Source organism: Tursiops truncatus, chromosome 15 (assembly GCF_011762595.2).
Source record: "Tursiops truncatus isolate mTurTru1 chromosome 15, mTurTru1.mat.Y, whole genome shotgun sequence".
Lineage (NCBI taxonomy): Eukaryota > Metazoa > Chordata > Mammalia > Artiodactyla > Delphinidae > Tursiops > Tursiops truncatus.
The window spans coordinates 59439417-59461797 of NC_047048.1; the positions used below are offsets into that span (position 1 = coordinate 59439417).

Genomic DNA, 22381 nt, shown 5'->3' on the forward strand with positions numbered 1-22381 from the left:
TTAGTTGTGGCATGCATGTGGGATCTAGTTTCCCAACCAGGGATTGAACCTGGGTTCCCTGTATTGGGAGCGTGGAGTCTTACCCACTGGACCACCAGGGAGGTCCCCTGTTTTGAAATAAATATATTCACACAGAAATATTTGCTTTCTTTCTTCACTAACACAAGATTGATTGGATTCAAATCAGATTCACAGGAATCAGAGATCTTTCTCAAATTAAACTTTGGTAATAATTTCAAGGATACAAGTAATTATGAAGCACAGTTAAGACACGCACAAGTATGGGGTGTCCACACCACTTCTCAGGTCCTTTCCTTGCCTAATTAGAATGAGCTGTGGATTGGGTTTAATGTTAGAGATCTCTGTCTGAGTGATGCATGTGAGTACAAAATGGGGGCTATTTCAATGAGAAACTTCTCCATTTTATTCTCTGAAAATTACGTAGTATGAAAAATGCATGACATTTTTTCAAGGAGCCATGCCCTGTAATCCATAGATTCCAGGTTTTGTTTGCCAGAAACAATGCTAGATGGAGCAGACGCATTCTGCTAGATAAAGATTATGCTACTAGTTAACACAGTTTAGTGAGTTTCTGGAGTTAGCATGTTTATAAGGGAAATCTGACGCAGTCAATTTTGTTTTCTTCTTTCCTTCCAGAGGCATCCCTGGTAAATGGAGAGAACTGATTGTAAGACTGTTGTTTCTTTCCCATTTCTTAAAATGAAAGCATTGAGATAGCAAAGAGATGTCATCACTGAATTTATGACTTACAAAGATTGTGTGTTTTTCTTTTTGAATTTTATTTTATTTATTTATTTTTTATACAGCAGGTTCTTATTAGTTATCTATTTTATACATATTAGTGTATATATGTTAATCCCAATTTTTCAAGAGTGTGTGTTTCTTAATGGGAATTTTGAGCACTTTCATTTCATAACTCCTATTCTGTACCCTAATTCCATGTTTTCTAAATTCCTTTTACAGTGTGGTGCCCAGAAATAAATGCAATAATCCAAGGGTGAACTAACAAGGTCACTTAAGTTTGGTAATTGCAGGAGCTGTTGAAGTCCTTTAGGATTATGGAGTCTTTTAGGATAGGCATATTCATTCCTCCCCCTCCTTATACTGGGTCACTAATAGATGTAAGAATCAAGACTTATATAGCTTCTTCCACATCATTTCTCAAAGTATGAAATGAGGTTATCCACGTAGATGCCTTATTATAGAACTGGCAGTGGGCACAGGCTCCAAAGCTGTTACCACTGGGAGCCAAGGTAGCATGGCAACTATGTGTAGGGGCTCTGATGTTAGAAAGACAAGAATTCAAGTCCTGGGTGTACAACTTATCTGTGACCTTCAGCAGTTTAACTTACACCTCAGTTGTTTTATTTGTGTATAGCGTTGTTTTAAGGACTAAACGAGATAATGCGTTCAAAGCCCTCAGTACTGTACCTGACACTTGAAAATGCTCTATCACTCTTAAATATTCTCATTATTAATATTGCTTCTCTATAGATCTTCCTCCAGGTTGCTATTCTTTCTTTAATACCCTTTGGTATTGTCACAGAGCACTTAGTAATTCAATGGATTGCCTGTGAATTGAGCGTCTATTTATTGATCTTGTTCACCACGATCAATTTTCAGTTCTCTGAGAGTTAGACTGCATCATCAATAAGCCCTGGATACATGGAACTGAGAGTTATGAGGTGGTTTTGCCACAGATGCATAGACTCTCTAGAGCCAAAGTGATCTTACCATTAGCATCAAATGGTACTTTTGTCATAATTATGCGTTAGTTTCTTCAACTGTGCTCAAAAGTTCAAAAGCTAAGAAAAGGTTTCTTTTCCCAGAGTCAAGACAGGGAGAGCATCCAACAGTATCAATGGCTCCTGGTCATGCAGTTCTTAAGCAGTTTGTTTTCACCTAGTAGAGACTATTGTGCACTCTCATTATCTTGTCTTAAATTTTTTCCATAATTTGGATCCACAGGAAGCTTGACAATCTTATCATTTCACAGAATATCACACACGTCCACAGGGTGGGCACCAGACCTGATGGAGAGAAAGTAGGTGATACTCTAGTTACCTGCTGGATATAAGCCAAAAGATGCAGCAGAAACTCCATGAAAAGGATGGAGGCTTCCATTTTAGCAGAGTTGCTGTGGATCCAAAGAGGAAGACAACCTGCTCCTCCTGCACGCTTACGTGCTAGCTAGCTCAGCCTTTTTGAATTTTTGAGGCATGTTGAGAGTGTTCTCTGGCCTCTGTCTTCAAGATTTTACTGGGGCCAAGAGCAGGCAAAAGCTTTCCAGCTGGTCCAGGCTGCAGTGCAAGCTAATTTTTCCCTTGGTATCCATCCCTCTCACTCCCACCAATTAAAAAAAAAAATCCAGCTATTGAATTAGTCACTTTCCTCCATTCACGACACAGAATCATTGTATTGTATGTCTTTCTTCTTCTTATTTTTTTATTCAGAGCTATAATAGCTCTGTGTCTATTGAATCCATTGCTCTTAACCTATGTATAGTATTCTAAAGTGTGTATCTATGTAACCTTACGGATCCACTACGCCAGAATGGCTACCCAGAGTGCCTTAGAATGCCTGCCAATAGCAATAACGCTGCAACTAACAACGTAGTACAATACATGTTCTCTTAGGACTTGCATAAGAATATCTTTGGGATATATTGAGGAGTAGAATCCTTGGATCATGAGATCAGTGTATAATAAATTTGAATAAGTAGTAGCAGTTTGTTCTTAAGAGGAACTGTCCATACTTCTAAAAGCAGTATTTGAAGATTCCCATATTCCAACATCTCCCCTAACGTGTGCTGTTACCCAGTTTTCTAATTTTACCAATCCCATTGTTGGTTTAATTTGCTTTTCTCTTATTACCAGTGAATTTAAACATCTCTTCATGTGCTTTGTCGACTGTAGAGTCAACACAATCCTTATCAAAATTTGAACAGGATTTTTTTAGAAATTGAAAAACTGATCTTACCATTTATATAACAGGGCAAAAAATAATCAACACAATTTTGAAAAAAGAACAAAGTGGGAGGACTTTAACTTTCTGATTTCAAAACTTACTATAAAATGACAGTCATCAAGATACTCTTAACACAACGGGAATAGAATGCAACTCCCTTAATCTGATAAAGACACTCAGTCAACAAGCTAAAACCACACAGTCTAAGTGTTCCCTCCTCCCCAACAAAATCATTCCTAAAGTAATTCTTCCCCTAAAATATGTCTTATCCCGTCCTGTCCTTTCAATGTATTGCTTCTATGATCACTAAAAATCACTCATGTGGATCTCTAGAAGTTATCTAGAAAGACAAAGACTGACAGGGAGTTATCACTCCAATTTGATAAATCTCAAAGTTGATGATGACATGGACCACAGATCTGGATAGCAAATCCCAGGAGCGTAGAGGAAGTCCTTTAAGGACCACTCACCGACTTACTCTCCCTGCTCCCAAATTAAAACAAAATAAAGCTGAAAATGTCAAAGCTGTTCTCTTTCTCAGAACAGGAGTTTACTTAGAGGGCTCATCACTGCAAAGAAGGAAACTACTACTCACTGGGAAAGGCTGTTGTGTGTGAAAGTCAAGAGGAGTCTGGCTGGACCCGTGAGGGCAGTGCAGGGAGCTACATGTGGTTGCTAACTTTGGAGGGCTGGATGGCAACTTTGGGTGCTTCATCAGAGACAGTTTTGGGTTTAGGCCCATAGTGTTACCCTGAAAAGAGACATTTCTAATGTTGGGCAGCAACAAATTACTCTCGGGCCCTGTTCTTCTTTCCAGGGATTGTTGGATGCTGAGGGGCTCCATGGTTAGGCTCATCCTCTCTCTCCCATGCTTTGCTTTCTCTTACTTCCATGTTTTTCTGACCCCAACTAAGCTTCTTGGGGTCACATCCCGATGGGCAGCCAAGATCAGGAGAGAAAGCTTCATGATGGGGCGGCACTCAGAGGGGCTGGACTCATGTACCTTTAGACTCTCACTTCAGCATTCATATTTCTTCAGAGCTCAGGAGAGCCATGGCTGATGGAGGTACTGATTTACTTTGGAGTCTGGAGCAGTCAGCTGTGAACCCTGTGTGAGGTGGTCCTTTAGAGCACCCTGGAGAAGTCTCAAGAGACAAAGCCTCTTGCATCCTTGCACTGAGAGGTCCTGAAGGGTATAAATGATGTCTTTTCCACTTTAACTGTCAGCCCAGCTTGGCATTGGTAGGCACACTCAAGCCTGGGGGAAAGAGAAAACAGTGTGGGTCTAAGAACGGACCCCAGGCTACTTCTTCTCCATGCAAATTGGGATGGTCACGGTGGCCTTTGCTGGAGGGTCAGATGCACTCCACCGAGGGACCAATTAATAAACAAGGAACTGAAAGTGGATGGAAGAGAACAACTTCCCATGTGAAAGAAATTCATGCCCAAGAGAACAAGTTTCAGAGACCCAGGGATGGAAGGAAATGCTAAGTACTACCTTACATAGTGTCACATGCATTATCTTATAACAACAACTCATGTGAACTTGGGTCTGCAGTAAACTTAAAATATGGGACAAATTAAAGGACCTGCTTTGTTTTACATCATAATGTATTAATTTATTTTTCATTTTATGTCAATCCTCTGCCATTAGAATGTAATCCCCATGGGAACAAGACCTTATTTATCTTGTTCACTTCAGAGCCCCTAGGATTTGCCACTTATCTGACACATACTAGGTCCTCATTAAATAGTCAAATGAATAAATGACAGACCAGAAACATAAAGTGAACACAGAGCTGTCATGATTTATGACATGGAAGGAAAAGGAATAATTTCTATTGAGTATGACTGTGGGCCACAGAGTGTTCCAGGTGTCTTATTTAAGTTATATCATTTAACATTTTTTACCAATTATTCAAGGCAAGGAATATTCTCTCCATTTTGCAAATATGGAATTGGAGGCAATTCGAATTCAAGTTTCTGAGCAGAGGTCGTACAATAAGTGGCAGAAATAAAATTCACACCAGTGTCAATCTGATTCCAAGGGTTGTGTGTTTGAAAGTCTGGCACCTCAGCAGGAGGAGGAATGGTGTCAAGGCCATGATAGAGGCAATTACAATTATGTTTCAAAGTGAGGCTGCAGCCAGAGGGTACATTCAGGAATTCTTTTATTTTTCACTTTTAGTGACTTTTATTGTTTCCTTTTTATCAATAACTTTGCAAGCAATACATGTTTATTGCAGACAATTAGAGATACATAAAAGCATAAAGTGAACTATAACAATCATGTATAATCTCCATCCCCCAGAGATAACCACAATCTGCATTTTGATGCATTTCCTCCCAGTGTCTACATTTTTTTTTTAATTGAAATATCATTGACCTACACGTTACGTTAGTTCAAGGTGTACAACATAGTGATTCGACAATTCGATACATTACAAAATGATCACCATGATAAGTCTAGTTACCATCTGTCATTGTAAAAGAATATTACAATATAATGACTATATTCCCCATTCTGTACATTTCATCACTGTGACTTGTTTATTTTGTACCTCTTAATGCCTCTCATTTATTTCACTCAACCTCTCACCCCCTCACCTCTGGCAACCACTTGCTTGTTCTCTGCATCTACGAATCTATTTCCATTTTGTTATGTTTGTTCATTTGTTTTGTTTTTTAGGCCCCACATATAAGTGAAATCATATGATAACTGTCTTTCTCTGTCTGATTTATTTCACTTAGCATAATACCCTTTAGGGCCATCAGTGTTATCACAAATGGCAAGATTTCATCTGTTTTTATGGCTTAGTAATATTCCATTATACATAAACATATTACATTTTCTTTTTCATTCATCTATTCATGGACATGTAGGTTATTTCCATATCTTGGCTATTGTAAATAATGCTGCAATGAACATAGGTGTGCATATATCTTTTTGAATTAGTGTTTTTGTTTTCTTTGAAAAAATATCCAGAAGTGGAATTGCTGGATCATATGGTAATTCTATTTTTAAGTTTTTGAGGAACCTCCCTACTGTTTCTATAGTGGCCACACCCATTTACATTCTTACCAACAGTGCACGAGTATTCCCTTTTCTCATAATCCTTGCCAATGCTTGTTATTTGTTGTCTTTTTTGATAATAGCCATTCTGACAGGTTTGAAGTGACATCTCATTGTGGTTTTGATTTGCATTTCTCTGATAATTAATGATGTTGAGCATCTTTTCATGTGCCTGTTTGCCATTAAAATGTCTTCTTTGAAAAATGTCTATTCAGGTCCTCTGCCCATTTTTAAATCAGGTTGTGGTGTTTTTTTGTTGTTGTTGTTGTGTGTGAGTTCTTTGTATACGTAGGATATTAATCCCTTGTCAGATGTATTATTTGCAAGTATCGTCTCCCATTTAGTGGGTGGCCTTTTCATTTTGTCGATAGTTTCCTTCACTGTGCAAAAGCTTTTTAGTTTTGATGAAGTCCTATTTGTTTATTTTTGTTTCCCTTGCCTGAGGAGAAATATCCCCCAAAATATTGCAAAGGCCAATGTCAAAGAGCACACTACCTATGTTTTCTTCTAGGAGTTTTATGGTTTCAAGTCTTACATTTAAGTCTTTAATCCATTTTGTGTTTATTTTTGTAAATGGTGTGAGAAGGTAGTCATTTTGATTCTTTAGCATGTAGCTCTCTAGTTTTCCCAGCACCACTTATTGAAGAGGTTGTCTTTTCCCCCATTGCATAGTCTTGCCCCCTTTATCATTCATTAATTGACCATAATAGCGTGGGTTTATTTCTGGTTTATTGATGACTGTAGCTTTTTAGTATAATTTGAAATCAGAGAGCATGACACCTCCAGATTTGTTCTTCTTTCTCAAGATTGTTTTGGTTATTTGAGATATTTTGTGTTTCCATACAATTTTAGAATTATTTGCTGTAGCTCTGTGAAAAATGCCATTGGAATTTTGATAAGGATTGCAATGAACTTATAGACTGCCTTGATTAACAATATTATTTATTCCAGTCCATGAGCAAGATATATCTTTCCATTTGTTCATGTCATCTTCAATTTATTTCATCAATGTCGTCTTCTTTTTTTTTTTTTTGTTCCGTACGCAGGCCTCTCACTGTTGTGGCCTCTCCCGTTGCGGAGCACAGGTTCTGGATGCGCAGGCTCAGCGGACATGGCTCACGGGCCCAGCCGCTCTGCGGCATGTGGGATCTTCCCGGACCGGGGCACGAACCTGTGTCCCCTGCATCGGCAGGCGGACTCTCAACCACTGCGCCACCAGGGAAGCCCCCTCTTCTTCTTCTTCTTATTTTGAGTACAGGTTTTTTTTACCTACTTGGTTAGATTTATTCCTAGGTATTTTATTCTTTCTGATGCAATTGTAATTGGGATTTTCCTCCTTAATTTCTCTTTCTGATAGTTTTATTTGTATATAGAAATGCAACAGATTTCTGTATTATATTAATTTTGTATCTTGAAACTTTACTGAATTCAGTGATTAGCTCTAGTAGTTTTCTGGTTGTCTCTTTAGGATTTTCTATGTATAGTATCATGTCATTTGCAAACAGTGACAGCTTTACTTCTTCCTTTCCAATTTGGATTCCATTTATTTATTTTTCCTGTCTGATTGCTGTGCCTAGGACTTCCAATACTATGTTGAATAAAGTGGCAAGAGTGGGCATCCTTGTCTTATTCCTGATCATAGGGAAAATGCTTTCAACTTTTCACTGTTGAGTATGATGTTAGCTGTAGGATTATCATATATGGACTTTATTATGTTGAGGTATGTTCCCTCTATACCTCACTTTCTGAAGAGTTTTTTAAAAATCATAAGTGGATGTTGAATTTTGTCAAAATCTTTTTCTGTGTCTATTGAGATGACCATGTGGTTTTTATTCTTCAATTTGTTAATATCACAGTGATTAATTTGCAGATATTGAACCCTCCTTGCATCCTGGGAATACATTCCACTTGATCATGGTGTATGATCCTTTTAAAGTATTGTTGAATTTAGTTTGTTAATTTTTTTTTTGTGGTGTTTTTGTCTGGTTTTGGTATTAGGGTGATGTTGGCCTCATAGAATAATTTGGGAGTGTTCTTTCCTCTTCAAGTTTTTAGAATAGTTTGAAAAGGGTAGATATTAACTCTTCTCTAAATGTTTGATACAATTGACCTATGAAGCTGTCTGGTCCTGAACTTTTGTTGTTGGGAGTTTTTAAGTTACTTATTTAATTCCATTACTGGTAATTTGCCTGTCCATATATATATATTTTTTTTTTTCCTGCGGTACGCGGGCCTCTCACTGTTGTGGCCTCTCCCGTTGCAGAGCACAGGCTCCAGACACGCAGGCTCAGCGGACATGGCTCATGGGCCCAGCCGCTCCGTGACATGTGGAATCTTCCCGGACCGGGGCACGAATCCGTGTCCCCTGCATCGGCAGGTGGACTCTCAACCACTGCGCCACCAGGGAAGCCCATCTCTTTATTTTGTAAACAAGTATGCACCACAATGTTTCAAGTAAGGTGAATGGCATGAATATGAAACTTGCAGTCTGCAGTATCTAGGATCCAAGGGAAGTGAATTAGATAGAAGTGATAGTTATTCTAATTAAACTGTCAGGTAACATCATGACAAGTTGGTCTGCAGCATTTCAGTTTCTTTTTCTTAAAGATTAGAGGTCCCATGTGGTCTCTAGTCTCTTATTTATTTATTTATTTATTTTTATTTATTTATTTTTGACTGTTCCACGTGGCTTGTGTGATCTTAGTTTCCCAACCAAGGATTGAACCTGGGCCCTAGGCAGTGAAAGCGCTGAGTCCTAACCACTGGACTTCTGGGGAATTCCCTCTAGTCTCTTTGTTGTGTTTTATGTGAGACACATCACAGAATGGGAAATTTTCAGATCTCCAATAATGGCAATACACACCTTTATTTTCTAAATTCTCAAGCTAAAACATGTACTGTCTTGAAGTTGTCTTTCTGGATATGAAGGCTTACCATAGATTTGCTGCAGTGATCTTAACATAAAATCTTTTGTAAGACAGATGACCAATTGCAACTGTCCCAGCAACAATGGTAACTGCTGTGATCCATTCAACTCATACGCTGGAATTAGAAGTCAGACTTATGGTGCTGTCACTTGCAAAGTATGACACTAAGCACAAATGGACTCCTCTATTTTCCCTCTAAAATAGCAACTTTTGGTATTTATTAGTAAATTCAAACCCAGTTTGTATGCAAAAATTCAAATTATTTGACAATGGTTAAATAATCATTCCATGCTTGTTTTTTAGTATGCATTCCGAGGCTTTTATTCTCAGAGTTTACAATAAACAGTCATGTCTGACTATAACTTTATATAAACTGATATCTTGGGTTTGAGTATACAAATGCTACTAAGGTTGCTCAGTTTTCCTTACTGACAAACTCAGAATGAAGGCAGAGAGGTCTTGGAGTGTTTTAAGAGGAATGTGTTGTTCCTACCTCTTTATACCCAGAGCTCAGAAAGAAGGAGAAAAAGGATATCATCTCCTTTATGACTCACTCATTAGTCTGCTCTGGCTGCTAAAGAAAAATACCATAGCTTGGGTGGCTTTAACAACAGAAATGTATTTTCTCACAGTTCTGGAGGCTGGAAGTTTAAGATCAAAGTGTTGCCAGGTTTGGTTTCCCCTGGGGTCTCCTCCTTGGCTTGTAGATAGTCTTACATGGTCTTTCCTCTGTGCGTGCGCACACTTTATGGCCCTTCCTCTTCTTATAAGGGTACCGGTAATATTGGATTAGGGCCCAACCATATTACCTCATTTAAATTTAATTACTTCTTCAAAGGTCTTTTCTCTTAGTATAGTCACATTGGGGGTTAGGGCTTCAACCTATGAATTTTTGAAGGACACGGTGCAGTCCATAACATGGTCCTTCGAACATTTAGTGTGTTGTCAAAGGAGGTAGATAACGTCTGTCTTCCATGGGAACTGGCCAGGCCAGAAAAGTCTCTGGCTCTCTGAGTAGATGAGTAGAGAGCAGGGAAGTCAGCCATGATGCTGTTTCCTGCTCAAAGTTTTCTCCACTCAGTTGGGTACAGGCTGGAGCCTAGATAAGCAGGGTCAGCTGCTGTGTGCCTCCCTTGTCCTCCAGGACCATCCGTTCCCCTTCCTACTTTCTGAGCCTCAGTTATTGACAGAGGCCTTTTACTTTAATTAATATTTTTCTGGACATTATCTCCAGCTCCCAAATTGTAATCTGTAGTTTTGTGTTCTCCCATTATCTTAGGTTTTTTATAGGTCAGCTGGATCTGTATATACTTATCATAGTCTCAAGCTTTATAATTTTTACAAGTGACAGTTTGTGTTCATAGACAGTATTTTCAAAGTAGTTTTGGACTGGAAATTGGGCTATTGTAAGTGATGTGGGTAGTAAAAGGAAGCTCTTCTAATAAGTTAAGGTTCTCTCTCAAACCCTCTTTTCCTATTAGTCCTACCCTGTATTCTCGCCTGCCATAAAAGCAGCAACTTCATCCTTACATATGGGATTAACCTGCTACCTGGCAAAGTAGGAAGGATTCAACTTCATACATAGTTCGGGGTAGGGAAGCAGTTTACTGATTGATTGACTGATTGATTGATGGCTCACTGTAAAGTGCTCTATAGAAGCAGTGCTAGCTAGTGGAATGTTCATGGGCTTCTAATCTGGTCAGTCTGGGTTTGAAGATTATCTCTGAGAAGTTAAAAAATTCAGAGTCACATAGCCCCTGAATGGTAGGGGTTTGGGGCATCACTGGATGTGTCAGGGTGAATCTTAACATTTTTGAGTGGTGGAGTCTGGGGATTGTACTAGGATGTGCTATGGTGAATCCCAGGGGAGAACTTGCGGTCACGATGGGGCTCCCAGGGCTTAGAAAAAGGCTCCTCTCTGCCTTTAAAATAGAAAATAAGATGTTTTCACCAAGAATATTAATGAATAATTGCAAGGGTCGTCATTTCTGGCTTCTCTGTATTTTTTTTTTTTTTTTTTTTTTTTTTTTGCGGTACACGGGCCTCTCACTGTTGTGGCCTCTCCCATTGCGGAGCACAGGCTCCAGACGCACAGGCTCAGTGGCCATAGCTCACGGCCCCAGCCGCTCTGTGGCATGTGGGGTCTTCCTGGACTGGGGAACAAACCAGTGTCCCCTGCATTGGCAAGCGGACTCTCAACCACTGCGCCACCAGGAAACCGTGGCTTCTCTGTATTGAAGACTGGTCAATTCTGTCTGGGAAATGTAACATTTACTCTGACTGGCCTTGGCTCAAGCTAACATTAGGAGGGTTCTACTACTGTAATGAAAGGGGAGGACAGTTATTGGAGACTTACCATAGTTGTGGTTGTGGGATTTCTCTAAGGAAAAGGATATTCTCCAGTATCATTCATCCTGAGAAGAGAAGGGTGAGTTCTATGATAGGAAATGAGGACTCAAAAGAAGCCCTTAAACTTAGGTGAGAAGGAAACTTTCTATTCTTCTGTGAGTGGAAAATGAAGAGGGCACTCCAATTATGAGAAGATAAGCTGGACTTTGAAGAGTTTGGCAAATAGCTGTAGCAGGGAGAAAATCTAACACTCATAAGATATACCTGGGGTTGTTCTGGGAACACGTATTTAGCAGGAGTTCAAATTATTCTTTGTGTGGAAACACTTTTATTGTTGTACAAACAGTTTGAGACACATATCTTAAAAAGTTGCGCTCTAGTATCACTGTGGGGCATTGTGGGAAAATCTTTGTCTTCCTTAGGGTGAAATTGTAGTAAAGAACCAGTAGGTTAAGGAAAGGTGGTCTTTAAGTTGAAGGAGGTGATGTGTAGCAGAGAGGAGTATGTTAAAAAAAACTGGGCTAGTGGTCCATACCATTGTAATTTGAGCAATAAAATGAAGTGTGTCCTGGGATATAAAGAAGCAGATTCTGGAATATAATATATAATGTTTACATCTCCATTTTGTAAACAAATGCTCATATGTGGATAAGTGATTTGTTCAAGGCCACACAGCTAAAAAGTGCCAGACCCAGAATGTTAGCCCAGGAGCACTGGATCTGTATTTCTATACTCTTAGATTCTGTACCACAGCCCTCAGAGATATGGCTGTCTTCTCTAGATCAGCATCATCACATTTGTCTAACAGCCCTAGAGCTACTTGTGCCCTCAAACTCTCTAACCTAGTGCTGTCCAATATGGTAGCCACTAGCCGCATGGGACTACTGAGCACTTGAAATGGCTAGTATGATGCAATATGATGTAATAGTAATATACATATGAGATTTCAAAGACATAGTACAATAAAAGAATGCAAATCTCTTAGATAATTTTTACATTAATTGCACATTGAAATGATAATGTTTTGTATTTACTGCATTAAGTAAAATTTATTATTAATATTTATTTCATCTATTTATTTTTACATTTAAAAAACATCTTTATTGGAGTATAATTGCTTTACAATCTTTATTGGAGTTAGTTTCTGCTGTATGACAAAGTGAATCAGCTTGAGTTTATTTTTATGTATGGTGTTAGGAAGTGTTCTAATTTCATTCTTTTACATGTACCTGTCCAGTTTTCCCAGCACCAGTTATTGACGAGGCTGTCTTTTCTCCATTGTATATTCTTGCCTCCTTTATCAAAGATAAGGTAACCACATGTGCGTGGGTTTATCTCTGGGATTTCTATCCTGTTCCATTGATCTATATTTCTGTTTTTGTACCAGTACCATACTGTCTTGATTACTGTACCTTTGTAGTATTGTCTGAAGTTAGGGAGCCTGATTCCTCCAGCTCCATTTTTCTTTTTCAAGATTGCTTTGGCTATTTGGGGTCTTTTGTGTTTCCATACAAATTGTAAAATTTTTTTATTCTAGTTCTGTGAAAAATGCCCTTGGTAGTTTGATAAGGATTGTACTGAATTTGTAGATTGCTTTGGGTAGTTTAGTCATTTTCACAGTGTTGATTCTTCCAATCCAAGAACATGGTATATCTCTCCATCTGTTTGTGTGATCTTTAATTTCTTTCCTCAGTGTCTTATAGTTTTCTGCATACAGGTCTTTTGTCTCCTTAGGTAGGTTTATTCCTAGGTATTTTATTCTTTTTGTTGCAGTGGTAAATGGGAGGGTTTACTTAATTTCTCTTTCAGATTTTTCATCATTAGTATATAGGAATGCAAGAGATTTCTGTGCATTAATTTTGTACCCTGCTACTTTACCAAATTCATTGATTAACTCTAGTAGTTTTCTGGTGGCATCTTTAGGATTCTCTATGTACAGTACAATGTCATCTGCAAACAGTGACAGGTTTATTTCTTCTTTTCCAATTTGGATTCCTTCTATTTCTTTTTCTTGTCTGATTGCTGTGGCTCAAACGTCCAAAACTATGTTGAATAATGGTGGTGCGAGTGGGCATCGTTGTCTTATTCCTGATTTTAGAGGAAATGGTTTCAGTTTTTCACCATTGAGAACAATGTTGGCTGTGGGTTTGTCATATATGGCCTTTATTATGTTGAGGTAAGTTCTCTCTATGCCTACTTTCTGGAGAGTTTTTTTTTTTTTTATCATAAATGGGTGTTGAATTTTGTCAAAAGCTTTTTCTGCATCTACTGAGATTATCATATGGTTTTTATCCTTCAGTTTGTTAATATGGTGTATCACATTGATTGATTTGCATATATTGAAGAATCCTTGCATTCCTGGGATAAATCTCACTTGATCATGGTGTATGATCCTTTTAATGAGTTGTTGGATTTTGTCTGCTAGTATTTTGTTGAGGAATTTTGCATCTAGGTTTATCAGTGATATTGGTCTGTAGTTTTCTTTTTTTGTGGCATCTTTTTCTGGTTTTGGTATCAGGGTGATGGTGGCCTCGTAGAATGAGTTTTGGAGTGTTCCTCCCTCTGATATATTTTGGAACAGTTTGAGAAAGATAAGCGTTAGCTCTTCTCTAAATGTTTGATAGAATTCACCCATGAAGCTATCTGGTCCTGCGCTTTTGTTTGTTGGAAGATTTTTAACCACAGTTTCAATTCCAGTGCTTGTGATTTGTCTGTTTATATTTTCTATTTCTTCCTGGTTCAGTCTTGGAAGGTTGTGTTTTTCTAAGAATTTGTCCATTTCTTCCAGGTTGTCCATTTTATTGGCATATAGTTGCTTGTAGTAATCTCATGATTCTTTGTATTTCTGCAGTGTCAGTTGTTACTTCTCCTTTTTCATTTCAAATTCTGTTGATTTGAGTCTTCTCCTTTTTTTTTCTTGATGAGTCTGGCTAGTGGTTTATCAATTTTGTTTATCTTCTCAGAGAACCATCTTTTAGTTTTATTGATCTTTGCTATTGTTTTCTTCATTTCTTTTTCATTTTTTTCTGATTTGAACTTGATGATTTCTTTCCTTCTGCTAACTGTGGGGTTTTTTTGTTCTTCTTTCTCTAATTGTTTTAGGTGTAAAGTTAGGTTGTTTATTTGAGATGTTTATTGTTTCTTCAGGTAGGATTGTATTGCTATAAACTTCCCTCTTAGAACTGCTTTTGCTGCATCCCATAGGTTTTGGATCATCATGTTTTCATTGTCATTTGTCTCTAGGTATTTTTTGATTTCCTCTTTGATTTCTTCTGTGATTTCTTGGTTATTTAGTAGTGTATTGTTTAGCCTCCATGTGTTTGTATTTTTTACAGATTTTTTTTCCTGTAATTGATATCTAGTCTCATAGAATTGTGGTCAGAAAAGATACTTGATACAATTTCAATTTTCTTAAATTTACCAGTGCTTGATTTGTGACCCAACATATGAGCTATCCTTGAGAATGTTCCATAAGCACTTGAGAAGAAAATGTATTCTGTTGTTTTCAGATGGAATGTCCTATAAATATCAATTAATTCTATCTTGTTTAATGTGTCATTTAAAGCTTGTTTAAAGCTTATTTATTTTCATTTTGGATGATCTGTCCATTGGTGAAAGTGGGGTGTTAAAGTCCCCTACTATGATTGTGTTACTGTCAATTTCCCCTTTTATGGCTGTTAGCATTTACTTTATATATTGAAGTGCTCCTATGTTGGGTGTGTAAATATTTACAATTGTTATATCTTCTTGGATTGATTCCTTGATCATTATGTAGTGTCCTTCTTTGTCTCTGGTAATAGTCTTTATTTTAAAGGCTATTTGGTCTGATATGAGAATTGCTACTTCAGCTTTCTTTCGATTTCCATTTGCATGGAATACCTTTTTCCATCCCCTCGCTTTCAGTCTGTATGTGTCCCTAGGTCTGAAGTGGGTCTCTTGTAGACAGCATATATACAGGTCTTGTTTTTGTATCCATTCAGCCAATGTGTGTCTTTTGGTTGGAGCAATTATTCCATTTACATTTAAGGTAATTATTGATATGTATGTTCTTATTATCATTTTCTTAATTGTTTTGGGTTTGACATTGTAGGTCTTTTTCTTCTCTTGTGTTTCCTGCCTAGAGAAGTTCCTTTAGCATTTGTTGTAAAGCTGGTTTGGTGGTGCTGAATTCTCTTAGCTTTTTCTTGTCTGTAATGGTTTTAATTTCTCCATCGAATTTGAATGAGATCCTTGCTGGGTAGAGTAATCTTGGTTGTAAGTTTTTCCTATAAAAGTGAAAGCATCACTTTAAATATGTTCTGCCACTCCCTTCTGGCTTGCAGAGTTTCTGCTGAAAGATCAGCTGTTAACCTTATGGGGATTCCTTTGTATGTTATTTGTTGTTTTTCCCTTGCTGCTTTTAATATTTTTCTTTGTATTTAATTTTTAATAGTTTGATTAATATGTGTCTTGGCGTGTTTCTCCTTGGATTTATCTTGTATGGGGCTCTCTGCATTTCCTGCACTTGATTGACTATTTCCTTTCCCATGTTAGGGAAGTTTTCAAGTATAATCTTTTCAAATATTTTCTCAAACCGTTTCTTTTTCTCTTCCTCTTGGACCCCTATAATTTGAATGTTGGTGTATTTAATGTTGTCTCAGAGGTCTCTGAGACTGTCCTCAATTCTTTTCATTCTTTTTTCTTTATTCTGCTCTGTGGTAGTTATTTCCACTCTTTTGTCTTCTAGGTCACTTAACTGTTCTTCTGCCTCAGTTATTCTGTTATTGATTCCTTCTAGAGAATTTTTAATTTCATTTATTGTGTTGTTCATCATCGTTTGTTTGCTCTTTTGTTCTTCTAGGTCCTTGTTAAACAACTCTTGTATTTTCTCCATTCTATTTGCAAGATTTTAGATCATCTTTACTGTCGTTACTCTGAATTTTTCAGGTAGAATGTCTATTTCCTCTTCATTTGTTTGGTCTGGTGGGTTTTTATCTTGGTAGTTCATCTTTTGTATACTTCTCTGTCTCCTTATTTTGCTTAACATACTGTGTTTGGGGTCTCCTTTTCACAGGCAGTGGGTTTGTGGTTCCCATTGTTTTTGGTGCCTGCCCCCAGTGGGTAAGGTTGGCTTGTGTAGGCCTCCTGGTTGAGGAGACTTGTGCCTGTGTTCTGGTGGGTGCAGCTGGATATTGTGTTTCTGGTGGGCAGGGCTGTGTCTGGTGGGGCAATACTTTTTTAAAGTATTTTTAAATGCTTTTTAGCTTTTCAGACCCTATTTTTACATTTTTTAATGTGGCTACTAGAAAATTAAAAGTTACCTACATGATTTGCATCTGTGGTCTGTATCCTGTATCTATTGGAAGCACCGCTCTACCTATTTCCTGTTGTCTCACTGGGAATCATGTTGAAAATGCCTTGGCTCAGAGATAGAAGTCATATATCTTCTCCTTTCCCCTCTTCCCTCCTCTCATTCCCCCATATTTTTATCTTAAGTGGGCTCATGAATTTAGGTTATGTTCTTCTGTGGAGAAGGTAGACTTGCTCTCCCCACATTCTATTTTGCATATGGTTCTTTCTGTGGGAAAAAGCTATGAAAAAAGAAAATATGTCTGCTGTTTTCATTCCTGTTGCCCCAAGAAAAGCACATAATATGAGAACCATAAATCTTCATTACAGAGGCTTATTTTGGGCCATCCATGGGCCAAATTCAATGTTGTAGTCAGCATTCCTGGTGCTTGCTTTCTCCTGGGTACGTAAACTAAAATTCTATCTCTTTCTAGCTCTATCTCCTCTGTGAGGCTCCTGAGAGAATGATAACATTATGTAAACTGTGGGTGCTTAAACAGTGTTTATTGAATGATGATAAAGGAAACAGTTCTATGTCTCAGTTTATAGACAGCAAAGATAAAGAGGAACTTGGTGTTTTAAAGGAAAGACCCACATCCCTGCTCATCTGCTTCTTCCAGCTCCAGTCATGTTGTCGGCAGTGTCTATGGTGGTGGCGCTGGTGGTGGGGAGTCAGTGGCTGAATCTCTTTTTTTTTTTGGTGTCACTCTTGGTAGAAGTAACAGTGTGTATTATCTTTCCTGCAATCATGGGGTTGGTGGTGACAGACTTCACGGTGGTGACATTTGGGATGACGCTGGTGTTGATGTTAGCAAAAGTGTTGACACTTTTGAATTTGGGCAGAAGAGCTAAAATATGGTTTTTTGTTTGCATCACAACACTAAAATTCTTGGTAATTTTTAGCACTTCCTGAGAGTCCTCTTCAAGTGTGTGGAGCATTTCATTTTGTATGAAGCTTTTTATCAATTGAACCACTTTTGGTCCAATACAACATTTTTTCTTTTTGCATTTATCTACCTCTTTTTCATCCATGGCACAGTGGTCTTTGCATCTCCCAAAACCCATTACACATCTTCCCAAGCCAAAGTATTCTGCACAAAGAAAAGAGAAAACCAAAGTGTTAAGGTTAATAACTAGATATGATGTTAAAATTGCTGGAACAAGAGGGATAGAGGCAGAGGGAGTTGTTAATGCTAAATTTTAAGTACAGTGTTTAGGGATGTTGTGGAGGCAACTGGCAGGCCAAGAGAGTCTTTGTACACCTCTGAAATCCAAAATAAATCTCTAGTCTCCCTTCATTGAATAACTTGAAACATCTAAAGAAGAAAAGGGAATGCAATTATTTGCTTCAGGGTAAGATTTTAGACCTCTAATCGTAGACACTTGTAGAATATCACTATATCTCCCCATGATCCTAGGAAATACCAACAAGAGTAAAATCTATCATAAAACTAATTCAAGAAAGAATTTCAAAAGAGAATCAATGGACTTTCAGAAGTTCTGGACTCTTGCCAAACTCACTGTTCCATGACCTCACTCTCCTTGACAATCGCTTGACCTGTGGTTCCTGGGGCATGGTGTTCTATCATTTTCAGCCTCTCTGGACACTATGTCCCTCAGAGGTCTTATTTATTATCATAGCCTTAACCTCATCTCTATGAAGATAACCCCCACATTGTTATCTATATCTCTGAATTCCCTGCTTAGAGTAGTACATGACTCATCTTCATCTGCTGGATGATTTTTCCATCCCATTGTTCCATTTATTTCTCTTTTTCAAATCAAGAAGCTTCTCCCTCACTCAACAATTCAACTGATTTTCTATAAAGCACAAGAGATTTATGTAGCACCTAATGTTCACATACATTTCAATATTGTTTCTCACCGAAGACAACACTGTAAAATTCTTGTATTTTAAGCAGCTACACTGATTAACCCTACTATCTTATGTGGAATTTGAGGCTCAAGTTTGACTTTACCCAAGATGACACAGCCATACTGGCTTATATTATAGCCCTTCTCTTAAGGTCCCAAGATAAAAAAAAAAAAATAGAAACATTTTTGACTCTTTTTCTTTCCCTTCCTAAACCCATTGCCAATTTAATATCTGGATGATTCTTGTATATTGAAACAAGTCTCAATGTTTCTATCTTCTTTTCAAAAAACAGTGACCAATGCTCTGATTCAGCTTTTTGCCATGATGTGTTCCTAGATGCTTCTGTGGGTAATTTGGGAATTTCTAATAAAACAAAGCTGAGAGAAGGAATGAAATTCTATAAAAATCTGAAAAATTTGAGATGGAGAACATAGACCTGTTTACTGGATCCTGAGAGGAGATTTTCTGAGTGTAAGGTTAAGGACTTCCTCCTTATTATACCAAGGTACAAACTGATAGGAACCTTTACTTCAAGAGATGATTTAAATTAGAAAAAGAGCAAAAATGAGGTAGACTTGGCATGAGTCCCAGATGACAACTATTAGAGGGCAGGAAGGCAGTTTTATATGCTGGATAATTTCTGAGTACACAAACAACACCCTACTTTCTCTGTAGCTTCCTGTGTTTACCCATCAGACACAGTCTGGGATTGGAGCCTATGGGGATATGTGGGGGATGGTGTATGACTGATGCAATACATAAACTTTTCAGCCATATCTTGGGCATCTCATTTTTTAGTTTCTCTTTGGGTTCCCATTATTATGGACAGCCAAATCCCTCCTTCCTCAAACCGCTCCCTCTTAAACCTAGGATTTCACATTACCTGTGTTCACTTGGTACTGTAGCATGAGGCTGGCAAAGATAGGAAAAAGGAGTTTCATGGCTGGGTGCCAGAGAGGAAGCCTTGGATCTGGGTTCGTGTTCTTGAGCTCCAGCCTTTATTGGCATCTTCATGGCCTTAGGCTATGAGCAGTAAAGTGCAGCCAAATCTCACAGCAATTGTGTTTTCTATGATTCTGTTTGAGAATAGCCTTTCCTGAACACCTCATGCAACAAATTTCCTGTTCTTGATCCTGGGGGTGGGAATATAAGACACATAAGATATGAAAGAAAATCTAAACTCTTTACACCTCTCCTTCTTAAGGTTTATTCAGGGCAAGAGTAATACATCTGCTTCACTATCTGTGAGCCTAGTTTTGCCTAAGGCATTTAGTGTATGAGATTCAGAAGAGCAGAACTTGCTATAACCATAGACTACTGGAGGATAGAGACTCTGTCTTTTTTGTATTCTTGTTTCCAATGGCCAGTATGGGTACTGAATCAACATAAGAACTCAATATATGTTTGTTGAATAAGTTTGTGGGAGGCAGTTCTTGGCATGACTCTAACTTCTTAAAAAAACGAGATATAGGGCTTCCCTGGTGGCGCAGTGGTTGAGAGTCCGCCTGCCGATGCAAGGGACACGGATTCGAGCCCTGGTCTGGGAAGATCCCACATGCCGCGGAGCAGTTGGGCCCGTGAGCCATGGCCACTGAGCCTGCGCGTCCGGAGCCTGTTCTCCACAATGGGAGAGGCCACAACAGTGGGAGGCCCGCGTACCGCAAAAACAAAACAAAACAAAAAAAAGAGATATAATTAACATATAACATTATATTAATTTCAAGTGTATATCATAAGGATTCAATATTTGTATATATCCTCAGAAGTGGATTTGCTGGATTATATGGTAGTTCTATTTTTATTTTTTTGATGAACCTCCATATTATTTGTATAGTGACTGAACCAATTTACATTCCTACCAACACTGTACATAGGTTCCCTTTTCTCCTCACCTTTTACATCCTCGCCAACACCTAGCTCATCTTGATGATAGACATCCTAACATGTGTGAGGTGATATCTCATCATGGTTTTGATTTGCATTTTCCTGGTGATTAGTGATGTTGTACATCTTTTTATGCACCTGTTGGCTATCTGTATGTCTTCTTTGGAAAAATGTCTATTCAGATCCTCTGATCATTTTTTAATTGATTTTTTTTGCTATTGCATTGTATGAGTTCTTTATATGTTGATAATTCAGATATTAACCTCTTATCAGATATATGATTTGCAAACATTTTCTCCCATTTGGTAGGTTGCCTTTTCATTTTGTTGATGATATTCTTTGCTGTGCAGAAGTGTTGTAGTTTGTTGTACTCCCCCCTGTTTATTTTTGCTTTTGTTAACTTTGCTTTTGGTGTCAAATCTAAAACAATCATCGCCAAGACTGATATGAAGGAGCTTACTGCCTATATTTTCTTCATGGAGTTTGATGGTTTTAGGTTTTACATTCAGGTCTTTAATCCATTTTGAGTTAATTTTTATATATGATGTAAGATAATGGTCCAGTTTCATTCTTTTGCATGTTGCTGTACAGTTTTCTCAACACCATCAATTAAAGAGGATGTCCTTTCCCCATTATATATTCTTGGCTCCACTGTTGTAAAATTAATTGACCATATATGTGTGGTTTTATTTCTGGGCTCACTATTCTTTCTGTTCAATTGATCTACATGTCTGTTTTTATGCCAATGCAGTACTGTTTTGATCACTATAGATTTGTAATGTATTTTGAAATCAGGGAGTGTAATATCTCCAGCTTTGTTCTTTGTCAATAGTGCTTTTCTATTTTGGGTCTTTTGTGGTTTCACAGAGGTTTTAGAATTGTTTGTTCTAGTTCTGTGAAAAAAGCCATTCGAATTTTGATAGGGATTGCATTAAATCTATAGATTGCTCTGGGTAGTATGGACATTTTAATAATACTGATTCTTCCAATCCATGAGCATGAACATATCTTTCCATTTATTTGTGTTTTCTTCAATTTCTTTCATCAATGTCTTATAGTTTTCAGTGTACAGGTTTTTCACTTCCTTTGTTAAACTTATTCCTAAGTATTTTATTTTTTGATGCAATTGTAAATGAGATTGTTTTCTTAGTCTCTCTTTCTGATAGTTCATTATTAGTGTATAGAATCAACAGATTTTTGTTATTGTTTTTGTATTCTGCAATTTTACTGAATTTGTTTATTAGTTCTACCAGTTTTTTTTTTGGTGGAGCCTTTAGGGTTTTTAAAAATATGTAATATCATATCATATGCAAATCTTCACAATTTTACTTCTTCCTTTCCGATATGGATGGCTTTTATCTCTTTTTCTTGACTATTTGATCTGGCTACAACGTCCAGTACTATGTTGAATAAAAGTGGCAAGAGTGGGCATTCTTGTCTTTTTCTTGATCTTACAGGAAAAACTTTCAGCTTTTCATCATTAAGTATGATGTTAGTTGTGGGCTTGTCGCATATGGTCTTCATTATGTTGAGGTACATTACCTCTATACACACTTTGTTGAGAGTTTATATCTTAGACGAATGTTGAATTTTGTCAAATGCTTTTTTCTACATCTATCGAGATGATCATATGATTTTTATCCTTCAGTTTGTTAATGTAGTGTAACATATTGATTGATTTGTGAATGTTGAACCATTCTTGGGTATCTAGAATAAATCCGACTCAATCACAGTTTATGATTCTTTAAATGTATTGTCGAATTTGGTTGGCTAATATTTTATTTGGAATTTTTACATCTATGTTCATCAGTGATATTGGCTTGTAATTTTCTTTTCTCATGGTGTCCCTGTCAGGTTTTGCTATCAGGGTAATGTTGGTCTCATAAACTGAGTTTGGAGGTGTTCCCTCTCATCTATATTTTGGAAAAGTTGAGAAGAATTGGTATTGATTTTTCT

The 22381-nt window shown here is 37.6% G+C and overlaps 1 protein-coding gene across 1 annotated transcript; it reads right to left on the bottom strand.

The window, feature by feature from the left end:
- Nucleotides 1–17337: 17337 nt before the first annotated feature.
- DEFB129 (defensin beta 129) lies at nucleotides 17338–19482 on the bottom strand. The gene is made up of 2 exons (XM_004314772.3): nucleotides 19425–19482; nucleotides 17338–17756 (listed from the first exon to the last, which is right to left on the bottom strand). Exons 1-2 carry the CDS (start codon nucleotides 19480–19482, stop codon nucleotides 17338–17340), a joined length of 477 nt encoding a protein of 158 aa, XP_004314820.3.
- Between the last annotated feature and the right edge of the window lie 2899 nt (nucleotides 19483–22381).